Genomic DNA, 13,698 nt, shown 5'->3' on the forward strand with positions numbered 1-13,698 from the left:
CCTTGAAAACTCGGACCATAGTACTTTTCTCCAGGGTTCCAAGATCGCTGCATGGACAGTTCCTTCTCATCTTTTCCTGTTTCAGGTCAAATTTCTCCATATAATGATCTTTCATTATCATTTTAACAAACCCCTGACCCCACTCCAGTTTCTATCACATGGTTCTTTTATGTCACCTACCTATATCTAAAATTATCTTTTTTATTACTTCTTTGCTTATTTGTTGTCCCTTCTCCAGATTATAAGCTTTGCAATATTTGAGAACTTGTCTGTCATGTTTGCTGCTGGATCCCAAGCACCCAGAATAGTGCCTGGAATAAAAAGGGCCCTTAATACATGTTTGTTGAATAAATGAATGAATGAATCGTGAATTCCAATTGAGAATCTGATGACAGACATGAATTCCTTGGAAAAAAATGTTCTGAATGTTTTGTATACAATTTCAGGGGGTTCCAAAGCCCTGCGAGTTCCTATAGTGACCCCTGGTTAAAACCCCTGCACTGTAGTTGAAGTGTTTTATAATGTTGTTTTTGAAATTGATTCTGAATGTTCTTGGAAATTAGACATGAGCATGCCCTTTAAAATTGTGTTTTAGGTGGAATATAACAAATCACGGGCCGATTGTTGCTCAGTGACTTTAAATATTTACATTTTCCCCAATATCTACATTAATTGACCCTAATGACCATATTTCATTGAATGAAGATAGCTTTGTGGTATAAATGTTAATTGCTTACCCATGTCTAGTTCTCCTCTCCTTTGGGAAACATAGCAGGATTAAACTTCCCAGCTTTCCCAGCCATTGGCAGAGCCATAATGGATTGTAAGCAGAAGTGACATTTCACAGACAGGCTGGTGCGCTTAGTTACTGGGGTGAGATTCTCCAGGGCTACGTCTTCCCCCAAAGTAGTGACTGCGGAAGCACATGGTCATATGGAGGTGCAATGTTAACCCATCACATGGAAGACAGTTGATCTCAAGAGTTACATAGCAGGCTGAGTGTGAGCAAGGACTATGAACCTCTGCAGTTTTGAGTTCCTGAGATTTTCTGATGATTTGCTATTACGGAATAACACAACATAACCAAAATGTATGACTGACTGGAAAATGTGCTGTTATTTTATGTACCATTGAGGGAAAAGAAGCTGTCATGTTTAATTGTAAGAATTCATCATAAGACACATCACAGTCTTGAAGAAAGTGTAAAAAATGTGGACCTTAAATTAGATAAAATACAGACTGTTAAAACAAAGTCATTAAAACAAAGTCATTAAAACAAATTAGCATGGTGTCAAGAACTCCAAATCTAGAGTTGGACAGAAAGATGGGTTCGAATCCCAATACTTACTAGCTTGTGACTTAATAACTTAGTTTCTGTAAGCCTTAGTTTCCTCATATGTGAAATGGGGATAACAGTAGAAGCTGCCTCATAGGGTTTTGTGAATATCAAATGAGATAATTCTTATAATGTGTTCAGCACAGTAATTATTCTGCATATTTTAGTTTCATGTTTGGTTAGATCACAAAGCGCGTTCAAGATCAGCATTAATTTCAAATAACATACTGTGTCATAATAATCAATCGGCAAATATTAATTCTTCAGATTATGAGACTGATGCACTGCCTACTGCGCTAAGGAGGCATCTCAAATATTAATTCTTTACCAGGCATGAGGACTGGGCCTCTGAGTCAGGTGTTCTCTTATGTATTTTCCAGGTGAACCAGGTTGGAGTAGTCTTGATAAGTAAATGAAGTCTTGTGTATAAAAGGTCAGCCCTGTACCCATCTTGGTGAGTGATAGTATGGTAAAGGGAAAATTGAAGGACCTTTTTATGTCCAGAAGGGTGTGTGAGTGGGGAGGGGTGTGAGAGAGAAAGTGAGCAAGCTGGTATATGGGGAGCATAATGGTAAGTCACAGTAGCTATAGAGTGGCTCTTCTGAGATGATGTATGAGATTGTTCCTATCCACACAGGGTTATACTCTTACAGATGTATGAAGTTACCTGAAGAACATTAGTGCTCCCATGGGACTTCCAAATTCATAAAGTAGCAACTCTTGTTGTGATTGTCTTCATCTATAGTACACTTGAAGAAATCTACCCTTTGTCACTAACAAGGTATAACAATCATTAGTTCTGAAGTTCATTCTAGACTGAAAGTTTCCTCACGTATGCTTTATGTCACTGAAGATGTGCATTGTAAATTCTAACACAACATTCTCATATCAGCTTTTTGGAGGACATATGCCTGTGAAGGAACAGGTGGCTGATTAATATCATTATTTTTATTAAATGCCTGAACAATTGCAGAGTAAGTACTTTTCTTTAAAGGAAGTATAGCTGCCTCTAAATATAACTCTGGACTACAGTTCACCTTCTCTGTTTATTTTATTCTTAACTTGTGAAACTGTATCTTAGGATTTGGGGTATATAACTTGATATTTGATATCAGCCGAACAACAGTGAATCAATTGTAGTGGTTCTGGCACCAAAGGAAATGGAGGGGACTTAAAATATGTTTCCAGAAGACAAAAAGCTTCTCTTTGTGTACACTTCACAACATATGTTACAATTTTAGGATATTCAAAAGTCCAAAAAAAATTTTCTCACTACTTTTCCTTAAAGACCAAGAGGACAAAACAGAGAAAACCAACTAATCCCAACCTACATATTATTTATCAGATGTTTTGGATGGAATTCAGACTTAAAACCCCCAAAGACTTCCTCTTCTTCTCTCCCTTCCGGCAGCAGCATTAGGATGGTATTCCTCACTGCGAAATACACCCACTCTCACACACTTGTATGATCGGTCCAGGAAGGGGGGAGTAGTGTTAGTGCGCACAGAGTTGGGCTCCTCTCCGCGTCCTTGCTGCGTGGGTCGCCTTAGGTGCCTGTGGGCAACAGCCGGCTTCCAGACCTGGTCAGAAGTCTTGGACTCACCACCGCAGCATACCTGGGTACGCTCCCAGAAGCTACTGGAAAAATCTTGAATAGGGGATGCTTGTACCGCAGGGCGCTCCCTAAAACCTCATCAATCCTACTCTCTTGACTTTTCGGCGTCCCGGATAACCACCCCAGGATGTTAAACATTTCTCCTGGCAGGAGTTTCGCGCCGACCCCTTGCGGAAGTAGAGCCATGTTCACTCTGCTCACTCCCGGCTCGCCTGGGATCCAGCGAGTCAAGCAGAGCGGGGGTGAGGCTTCCCCTTGCTTCCTCCAGATAGGGAAGAGGTGAGAGGGATTATTCTGCTCTCCTGGGTACCCTCCCAAGTATTGGTAATTGGGCACTTACGAACCAAAATAATGCTAAAGTGCAAAATAGCCAACGTGGAGATGCTCAGCCCTCCCGAGCGCGCTTCCAAATATCTCTAATTTGACGTTTAAGAAAGCAATGCTAAAATGCAAATTAGGCAATGCAATACCCAGAATGAGCCTCTTTTGACAGGCCAAACTGAGATTTTAATGGAAAGCTAACACAAACCCCCCACAACGAATTCATTCCATCTTTTAAGTAAAAAAAAATGTGCAATTTTAAGTTCTCCGCTCTCAAAAGAAACACTGCACACTAACAAGCTGCGGAACAATGGACACCCCCATATCGCTTTGTGTCAGGTAATTACTAAGTGTCGCGGCGGAGGAAAGCGAAGCCGGGAACGTCAGTGTGTCCTCCGCAGCGTGTATATGCGTTCAGCGCCGCGTGTCTCACGGAAGCCCCACCAAACCGTTCCTGCCAATACCTCAATCCGAAGAGGGACAAATACAATCCAAGTCTGGCCCTAGGCTTGGATCGAGAGGTCCAAAGAGGGGGCGCGTGAGCGCAGAAAGAGGGGGCAAGGCTTGGGCGAGCAGAGGCGCGAAGAGAAGTCGAGAGGAAAGAGTGCAATCGGGCGGGGGGCATCCGGGACGTGGTGCGGGCGTCCCGAGTAGAGAATGCTAGGTTCAACGCGGGACCCTGCGCTCCCAGAAGCACGCAGTTTTGGGGGTTAAAACCCAGGGCATAGGGACTAGGGTGCGTGCGGGGTTCACAGGGTAAAGCTGAGACACTAGTGTGTGTGTGTGTGTGTGTGTGTGTGTGTGTGTGTGTGAGAGACAGAGGGAGAGAGGGAGAGAGGGGAGAGAGAGAGAGAAAGAGGAAGGAAGGGGGGAAGGTGAAAGGAAAGACTAGAGGGAAAAGAAGGAAAAAAAGAAAGAAAAAGGGGCTGAATGTCCAGATGTCCTACTTCTAAGTGGTTCATTGAAGGCAAAAGCTTTCTTGCAAGCGCAGCCGTAGCCCGCGCCGTGCGGGGGACCAGCCGAGAGGGGTGCGGAGGCCTCTCCTTGGGACCTCCAGCCTCCACGTGCCCTGAGGGCACCCTGAGGTCTCCCTCAGGGGCACACTCTATCCCGGCAGCTGTGGGGAGGTCAGGACTGTGGTTTCCTTCCCCCCAACCCCGGCCCTGCCATCGGAGGCGGCGAGCTCAGTCGGCAGTGCCCGGGGTAGGAAGGCGGCCCGCTAGCAGAGCGACCTCAGGCCCCCACCCCTCCCACCGATCAACCTCCTCCCTTCACCCCCATTCATTTTTCCTCAGCAGCTTCTGGGACTGGCCACCCGACCCACAGCACGGAGCTTGGAGGAACCGCTGGGGTCGGAGGAGGCCCGGGGAGGGGGACGTCGCGCAGAGGTGACAGCCGCGAGGGGCGCCGCGTCCCGCCGGTGTCCGCCGCGGATGAGCCAGGCGGCCGCGAGCAGCCCCCGGAGCCGCGCAGCAGCGGCGTGCACAGTGACGGTGGAAGCCACGCCCGCTCGGGAGCTGGGGGCTGTCCTAGGCCCCCCACCGCCCCCCTGCCTCCCGCCCCCTCCTGGCTCCAGCTCCCTCCCTGCCCCCTCCCCTCGCGGCCCGGCCCGCCCCCCGGCTCGGCTCGCGGGAGGCGCTGGGCGCCAGGGCTGGCGCGCTCTCCCGGGCGCACACACACACATCCACGCACGCACGCCCAGAGCAGCTCTCTCCGCGCCGGGCCCTCGTTCCCCTCGCCCATGCAGACGGACAGAGGGACAGAAGATGGCTGACGACTCCACGGGGCCCCGAGGATGCAGCCCGGCGGCGGCGGCGGCGGCCGGAGCGGCGGAAGGAGCGGCGGCAGGGGCAGCGGCGGCAGCGGCGGCGTTGGCGGCGGCGGCGGCGGCAGCGGGAGCTGGAGCGGCGGCGGCGGCATCCCCGAGACTCCGCGAGCTACCTTTCCCTCTGACAGCTGCTGACGTTCTGTGCCGCTAGAAGAGACCCCGCTTCTCCGGCGCCCGCCTGCCCCCCCCGCCCCAGCCCCAGCCCCGCCAGCACCGCTACCTCCGCCAGCGTTGCCACCATCAGCACCACCTCCACCTCCACCGCCACTACCACCACCACCACCACCACTACCACCACCGCCACCACCACCGCCGCCGGCGGCAGCAGCCATTTCATCTCCACAGAAACCAGACACAAAAACATGGCAGAAATGGAGAAAGAAGGGAGACCTCCGGAAAATAAAAGGAGCAGGAAACCGGCTCACCCAGTGAAAAGGGAGATCAATGAGGAAATGAAGGTATTTTTGGACTTCGGGGCTGGAGAGATAGAGCTCTTTCTTCCGCCCGCTCCCTTCGGGCCGTTGTATGGATTTGGGGGGTACAGGGGAGCGCTTGTCAGTTTCGGTAGAAAAGCCCTAAACGCTTCAGCTCCTCCTCCAGGTGCAACACGGAGGCCAACTCGCGGGCTGCATCCCCGGTATTTGCCTACCTCCAATTTGATGGGGGCGAGGACGGCCGGAGAACCACATACTATTTAACCTTATAAACCCCAGGTTGGCACAGGCGCATTTCAGGGGGAGGGGATCCGGGGGCCCAAGTGGCGGCGGGCATGGCGAAGAGGCTTTCCTAGTCGGCGGTGTAGTTTTTTTCCGCTTCTTTGGGAACCGTCCCTCGGATCCCTCCAAAGTTAGGAGCTGTGGGGCCGAGGCACCCCGGGCGCGCTGGATTCCACCCTTCTCCCCGGCTCATCTCCCCGCTCCTCGATCCCGCTTCCCCTCCAGTAGCCAGCTGTGCCTGTGTGAAGAGGCTGTCAGTGCCAGGGAGAGTCTCGGCCCGGGCGGCGCGGGTCTGGGTACCGCTTTGACGCCTGGCTCGCCTCGCCCGCCCTGGCCCGCTCCTTTCTCGAGGCTGCCCCCGCCTCCCTCTCGCCTTTGCATGCTTCACTTCCCAGTTCAGCAGACCCGGGCCAGCCCTGCTGAAAGCTAGCTGTCGGAGGGGCGGCCTTCGCAGAGCGTCGGTCCATTGTTCGGGAAGGCCGGCCCGGAGTCCGCTCCTGCGAGGCCGGCTCCCCGCCAGGCCAGCGGTGCTCCAGCGGTGGCGAGCGCAGCAGCCTGGCGCTCCAGCTGTTCAGGTTGGAGCGATTGCACAAGAGCCCAGCTCAGCTCCGGACTCCCCTCGTCCCCTCCCTCCAAACCCTTATTTTCCATGAACTTGCAGCTTTTGCCCGGCGAGGGTTTTATTTTGTAATTTCACGAGTCTCTCTTAATTTAAAAAAATTTTTTATTTATTATTATTTTTTTCTTCGAGTTACAAACAAGTAGCAGATTTAAGGGGACTTTAGTTTTCATCCTGCGTCTGTATTAGCGGTCTCCATCTTCTGCTTAGAATCCTTAACACTGCCAACTGACTTGGTCTGTTTGGTTAAGTTTGCATTGAAAAGACAAACTTGATGAAAATGGCCTGCAACTAAGTTGAATTTATCGCGTTTTGACGTTTTCTTGATTAGAACAAGAATATTACAATGGAGAGCCTTGTATGAAGCCCATATTTAGGGAGGGACACCTGGATAATATATACTAGATGTAGACGCCCAGGAAATTCCCACACAATCTCAATTTTTGAATTAGAGTCTTAATTTCTGGGTGAGAAACTTACTGCTTGGAAGCATGAGGTGCAGCATCAGTCCTAGGAGAGTTTCAGGAAGATTTGTCTTGGAAATCAGTGGCATCTTTGGGATGGAAACCACCATTGATGCCAAAGAGAGACAGAGAGAGAGAGAGAGAGAGAGAGAGAGAGAATGAGAGAGAGAGAGAGCATGAGAGAACGAGGACAAGCCAGAGACCACTAGGAGTTGTCCTCCAAAGGGGGCAGAATTCAAACAATGTACAGCAACTGTTCTTTCTCACTTACCCTTCCCTCTTGCCCTGCATTTCCAGATTACTTTTCCATTTTTATTTTAAATTGGGGCTGGAGGAAGAGGAGAGAGTTGAAGCCACCAGGAAATCGGTGTGCTCTGGCCCTTTAAAACAGTGCCTAATGTGATCTATATGGATGGCAGCTTTTAAGTTTCATAGGTTCTAGAATTACAAATTAGCTAATTTTAATCAAAACATGTGAAATGTTATCCCGGCTGGATATAAAGGCTGACTGTGCTCGATGCTTGGGGCTCGCGTTGTTGACTTTGGCTGCGGGCGCACTCCGTGGTTTGGGAGATAGTTGTCCTTCTACAGTATAACAGATGTTTGTCTGAACTGGTGAGGAAGAAACAAAAACAACATTGTGTGAAGGGAAAAATTACACAATTTTTAGTCAATGCTACAGGACTAAGTATGGAATTAACCTCCCAGCACAGAATTTCCTCTTTGAAAATATTTTTCTTCTAAATCACCACCTACTATTTGAAGTTTTAATCCTCATCATTTCAATACATAGTAGCATTAAATGAGAAGTTTTAGCCAGCAAATAATTCAATTGCCTGTAGCATGTTATTTTCTCTTTGGTTTGGAACAATGTGTTGGATACCCCTGGCCGAAATCTTCGGTCATGTCAAAGCACACCATGTCAGTGAGTCATGAAATCCCATTTCTAGTGGAATTGTTTAGTAGGCATTCCTCTAATATAATAGCACTAAAAGTACTCATTTCAAAAGTGATTTCTCAAAGACAAAAGGTGGAAGGGTGTTTTTGAACTAACTAAAATTTTTCTGCTTTTAATATTAATAACCACATCAATAAAACCCCTCCCCAAACCTTATGGTGTTATTACCCCTCCATCTAAAGTGTAGAGTAACATAACAAGTTGGTTGCCCTGTATTAAAAAAAAAATATGTGCAACAAAATGTCACCAAGAACACAATGTGGCCTTGTGCAGCTTCATATCGGTGCCGCTGGAGCTGCCTGGCTGTGTTTGCCTTCATCTGAACGGCTTTCATCTGGACCAGCGTAAACTAAGCCCTGGTAAGTAATCACTGCCCAGCAGAAAGAAAGGAATGTATACAGCTAGCACGGCCTAAGCTGTAAAAACGGAAACTTGAGCCCCCACCTCGGATCACATATCAAGGCTTGAAGGTAGGGGAAATGAAAGGGGGAAAGAGGAGAGAGCGAATGGAAAAGTCAGCCTGGGAAGTGGAGGATCAGGAGGAGGCCCCCCTCAGGGAGATTTGGCTCAGGGATTAGGGAATTTTATCATGGTGTACAGTGACCTACTCAGGTTTCAACATTGGTTGGATCAAGTTGCTTCTTTGCAAGCTGAAAGAAAAAGGACTGGTGTGTATGTGATTTTTTTTTCCCCTTCGGGTAATAGAAAGGACATTGGTACAAGTGTCTATTTTAAGTACAGCAAATGCAGGACACTGAGAATGAGCAACAAAATTACCTCCTCCCAGAGACTTCCTTCAAGATTTCCTAATTGAGATAGTCACATATTTATTTAGAAATGACTGGAAAAGACAAACGGGCTGAGGTTTAGCTGACACCAGTAATGGCATTGGAGATTGTCTTCATGTGGCTGGGAGCTAATGTTGGTTGCTGTTTCACTAGATCAGATATTGAGTTACATTTTCGTTATCACTGGTTTAATGTACATGCAGTTGTAACAAATTTAAATTTGATACAATATAATTTCGTGTGTGAGAAGTACATGACTTGGCATAACTTGCTTATAGTGTGCTTTAGTGACAGTATCTTCAAGTAGAAATGTTTGTTTCATTATGACCTTTACAATGTTTCTTTATCTTTCCTTCTTCCTTCCTTCATCTTGTTTTTTTCTTTTTTACAAAAAATTGATTAAAAAGACTCATTACTGTATACATAATTAGTGTTTATTACTTAATTTGTGACCAACACAGAGGAAGTTTTTTAAAATGTAATTTATATTTTGACTACTTTTGGTTTCTAAAGTGAATATTGTGATTGCATCTAATGTAATATGTCTTCATTATACTGTCAACTCACAAGTATCATAATAAATGAATGTTAGGAGGAAATTCAGACATATGGAAGGGTTGATTTGTTTCAGGAGTTCATCCAGAGCACAGTAGATAACATATAAAAACTAGTTTGTACTATTGGATGTGTAAATGTAAATGATGCATAAGTGTAAATATAGTCCACTTAAGGGTATGCATTTTGTGCACATAGATCTTAGTGAACATAATTAGTGGTTATCAAACAGTAATGCAACTAGAAAAATCTAAACTATGAGTAAAGATAATGAGTCAGATTTTTATCTTTTAAAACTCTGACAAAACCCAAGTGATTAGATCAAGCACTCTGCCCTGGGAACTTTCCTAAACAAACCATAATTAATGCATTTACAATGTTTGGCTTCTTTATCAATTGCTAAACTACAAGATAATCTGTGTTAAATGTCTAGGGCCTCTTTTGCTGAAGAAGTTTTCTGTCTATAAATATTCTCAGTAAGTAATTTGTACCTAAAATTATGCTTCAGTCCTGATGCCTGCAATAAGAGTCAGTCACATCTGTTAGAGTTTAGTAGTAAACTCACCGCAAGATTTTCTAGTTTGGTTTCTGATGGTCTCCATTTGGCATTAAAAATGACCTGTGTCAATTGCGTAGACGATAAAACAAGTTGCAGAGCTGAGTGCAGAGAGATAAATAGCTTGGCTTAAAAAAAAAAAAAAGTAGAGAAATCAGAGTATGGATTAGAAAAGTCGACGTGGGTTGAAATCATCTCATTATCATGTATATTTTAAGTTTTGCTGTTGAAACTTCATCCTGGTGTCAGACATGGTAAGTCTTGCGAATCTAAAAAGTGGGCTCAGGACCAGAGCACATTGTGGCATTCACAAATTATGTCAGACCTCTCTGGCTGAGCAATGGCCTCAGGTGTGCCACGTGGCAGGACTGGGGACTAATGTCAGTCGAGACATGGCCCTTGCCCCTTGGGAGCTGATAGAGGATGTTCCTGTGCCCACCAGCCTTGTTCTCTGCGTTGCTTTCCATCGTCTCGCTCAATGCTCCTAAACTCTTAAGAGATAGACGGTCCTGGAAGGGCATGGAGAGCTATGAATTCTGCTCGGTTCGAACTGGAGGTTTTCTGAACAGAGTCTCTCCATCTGTGAACCTGTGAGTACGACGATATGTGGTAGAGTGAGATTCTCTAAGCCTTATACAACTCGCAGGTTCCAGAGACGAGGAAATGGAAAGGAACCACTCTACTTCCTCCCAAATCTGAAATAAACATTTGAACTAGAAGAAAATGAGTCTGACAGACTCATTCCCTTCTGCGTTTCCTGCCTCTCTGCTTGCCAAGCACTGCTCTGAGAAGCCAAGCCCTACTCTCCTTGTGTGAAAGACAGACTCATAGAAACCAAGAGGCAGGAGTTTTTAAAGGAAAGTAAAAAACAGGGCCTCAAAAAGTGTAAATATCAGGGAGCGCAAGTGACTGAAAAAGAAGAGTTCCAGGGAAATATAGTGTCTTGTTAGGGACCAGAATTTTTATATCTTCTAAGGAAGAATCAGTCCCTTTTTATTAAGAGTATTTATACTTCTTTTTTAAAAAAAGTCATTAAAAGTAGTAGAAGGTAGGTCATATAAAAATCTCTGAAGTCTGAACCTTCCACTTGTGGGATGGGAAGTCAGCCACACTTGCACTCTCAAGCTAATAAGATTACTGAATATTTTCCTAAAAGAGAAGGGATGTAACAGGATAGAATGAGGAAAAAACTAGAGTACTTTGTTTTTGAAGCTGCCAGTTGAAACATGTAAACAGACATGAAAGCGTAGGGTGAGCAGGATTTGCTGAATGTATATTTTAGGATTTGTAGACTGATGGGTCGTAGTATCTCTTATATAATCAAGGGGCTATGGACCTCTGTCCTGCTCTAAGGCTAGTGGCTTTGGCACATGCAGGGAAACAATGTAACAAGTCTTGGCGATTTTTAGGGCAGTTCTGCAGCTGGGATAGGACACAGCTGCATGCAGCTGCACACCTGCCATGCCAGCCACAATGTTAGCCCGAGGGCTGGTATCCGCAATTTCACAGCATTTGTATGACCTTTTTAGGATATTTGATGTCCTGGCCAAAGGTTAAAATGTGGGGACAGAATTGTCTGCCCTATGTCACAATAAGACAATAAAACAAAATAGATTTGATATGCAAAAGCACACGATTTTGGTTTTATATGCCTGTTATACAACCATCCAATTCAGAATATATCACTAAGAGAACAAGACTTTCTCTTCAGGCCTGCTCCAGGCTGGTTGGATTTTAGTGTTATAACGTGTCCTCTGCCCTTAAACTGAATTTTAGTAATTGTGTTGGAGTTGAGAACAATGCTGCAAAATGACCCAAATGCACAGTGACCACCTTCAAAGGATTGCCGGCTAAAAAGTTGCAGTTCAGGCTAAAACAGCGGGGCTCAATGGGTAACGCCTGCATCAAGAATCCAGATCTGACCACTCTTATTCTTTCATGCATGTGGAGGACCCTCAGACGGCTCATCTGTGGGGAGTGGCCAGTCCCCAGGATACCCTCTGACCCAGTGAGGTCATGAATGTAGTAGCACTTTGTAACCTGTAAAGGGCTCCTCTAATATTTCTTTCACACTATTTAAATTGTACCTCCCATCTTCTTGGCAGAACCATAAAATAAAATCCATCCACTTGGTCTGTGTTAAGAGAGAGATTTAGACTCAGCCTTTAGCCAGACCTGGGGATAGAGCTAGGAACTGACTTCTTTCTAATCAAGTTCAATGCCTACTTTCTATAAAAGAGTCTGCTTCTCTTTTGCAGATATCTTCCCCCATCTCCTTTTAAAATCTCAATTAGTGAGCCCAATAATACTTAATAGAAATCTATCTCAGAAGTTAGAACACATGGAGGTGAAAAGGGAGATAAAATATTTTCTAAAAATAACCATAATCTTATTATTAATAACCTTAACTAGCAAGATATTTGCATTTTTTTTTCCTGCCTTGTAAATTGCTCAGGATTGGGGGTTTCCTTTTCCTATGAAAGTATTTCTCATATGCTCCACTTTCTTGGATTATGTGTGTCAGAACGTTTTGAAGTTAAGTAATATAACTGACATCTTTATTGTCATTAGTATTGTGACTATGGCTGACATGGTTGTCTATGAGAAGATTATGTGTTAATTAATTTTTAATTAAAACAATTTTTAAAGATTTTATTTATTTTTAGAGAGCGGGGTGGGGGGAGGGAGAGAAACATCAGTGTGTGGTTGCCTCTTGCACGCCCCTCACCAGGGACTTGGCCCGCAACCCAGGCGTGTGCCCAGATTGGGAATCCAACCGGTGAGCCTTTGGTCCATGGGGCGGCCCTCAATCCACTGAGCCACTCCAGCCAGGGCTTAAAACTATTTTTTATTTTTACAAAAATAATACATGGATATGACGGAAGTAGTAGAATAAGCAGTGAAAATAAACAAAAAGTAAAACGAAGCCTATGAGTTTCCCACCCAGACACACTGTCAATATTTTGATGTACCTCTTTTCATGCCCTTTTCTATGTATGAGATATAGTTTTAAAAAATGGTGTTATAGAGTGTACTTACCTTCCTTTTAAAACTTAATATATTGTTAATAGCTTTTATGGCAGTAAAAATTTATCTACAACATATTTTAGTGCAAAATAGTATTCCATGTTAGTCATTCCATGACTAAGCTGTAATTTATTTAACCAGATTTTTATTGTCTGGCATTATAGTATGTTTCTAAGAAAAATAACACTGAGATAAATGTTCTTAAACATTGCATATTTTTGCACTATTTCCTTAGACTAGTTTTTATAATGTCTACAAATAATGCTGAATCAAGGGGTATGTACATTTTTAAGGCTTTGAATGCATAGAATCAAATTACCTTTTCTTAATGTTTTATCAACCTAAATTCCTGATGCTAGGAGAGTGCTCATTAACGCTGGATAATATAAGTTTTTAATGTGCAAATACTTATTTTTAGAATCAGTTTTAAAAATTTTTGTTAGATAATTTCTCTGTATTTATACATTTTTTATGTTTGTGAATGCATTCAAATGGATTGGCACATTTCATGAGTAAGTTTTAAGTTCTAGGCATTATGCTAGGTAAGACATAAAATGAAATAAAAAGTTTCTGCACTCAAGTAACTTACAGTGTATTTGAGAGTGAAAATAGAAATAATGTTTGTAGGGAGAAGGAAGACATGGCTTTTCCCTCATTTTAATAAGTCATTGGGAGCTCTTTGAAAGCTTTAAAAAAAATTTTTATAGTTGTGCAATTACTGAAAGCTTTCTGTTCTCTGGGGTAGGATACAAGTTGAAAACACATTGACATTCAGTTATGCAAGGCCTGGGATGAAAGAAATCAGTGATAACTACCTCTATTTTAAAATCTGTTTGTTATTTTCAAAATAAAATTATTAATCCTTTTTGAAGACTTTGAAATACTTGTGTTTGAGGTATTTTCAGAATTTGTAAT

General features: G+C 44.3%; 1 protein-coding gene across 1 annotated transcript in view; it reads left to right on the forward strand.

Moving 5' to 3' along the window:
• Positions 1–4,910: 4,910 nt before the first annotated feature.
• Positions 4,911–13,698, forward strand: part of SOBP (sine oculis binding protein homolog) — a 158,455-nt gene continuing 149,667 nt past the window's right edge. The window contains exon 1 of the mRNA XM_054569791.1: positions 4,911–5,558. Within this exon, the coding sequence (XP_054425766.1) occupies positions 5,463–5,558 (96 nt within the window). The 5' untranslated portion in view covers positions 4,911–5,462. The remainder of the gene's footprint in view (positions 5,559–13,698) is intronic.

The sequence above is a fragment of the Pteronotus mesoamericanus genome, unplaced genomic scaffold (assembly GCF_021234165.1).
Source record: "Pteronotus mesoamericanus isolate MK-2021 breed Mesoamerican mustached bat unplaced genomic scaffold, CSHL_Meso_final contig_20, whole genome shotgun sequence".
NCBI classification, from domain to species: Eukaryota; Metazoa; Chordata; class Mammalia; order Chiroptera; family Mormoopidae; genus Pteronotus; species Pteronotus mesoamericanus.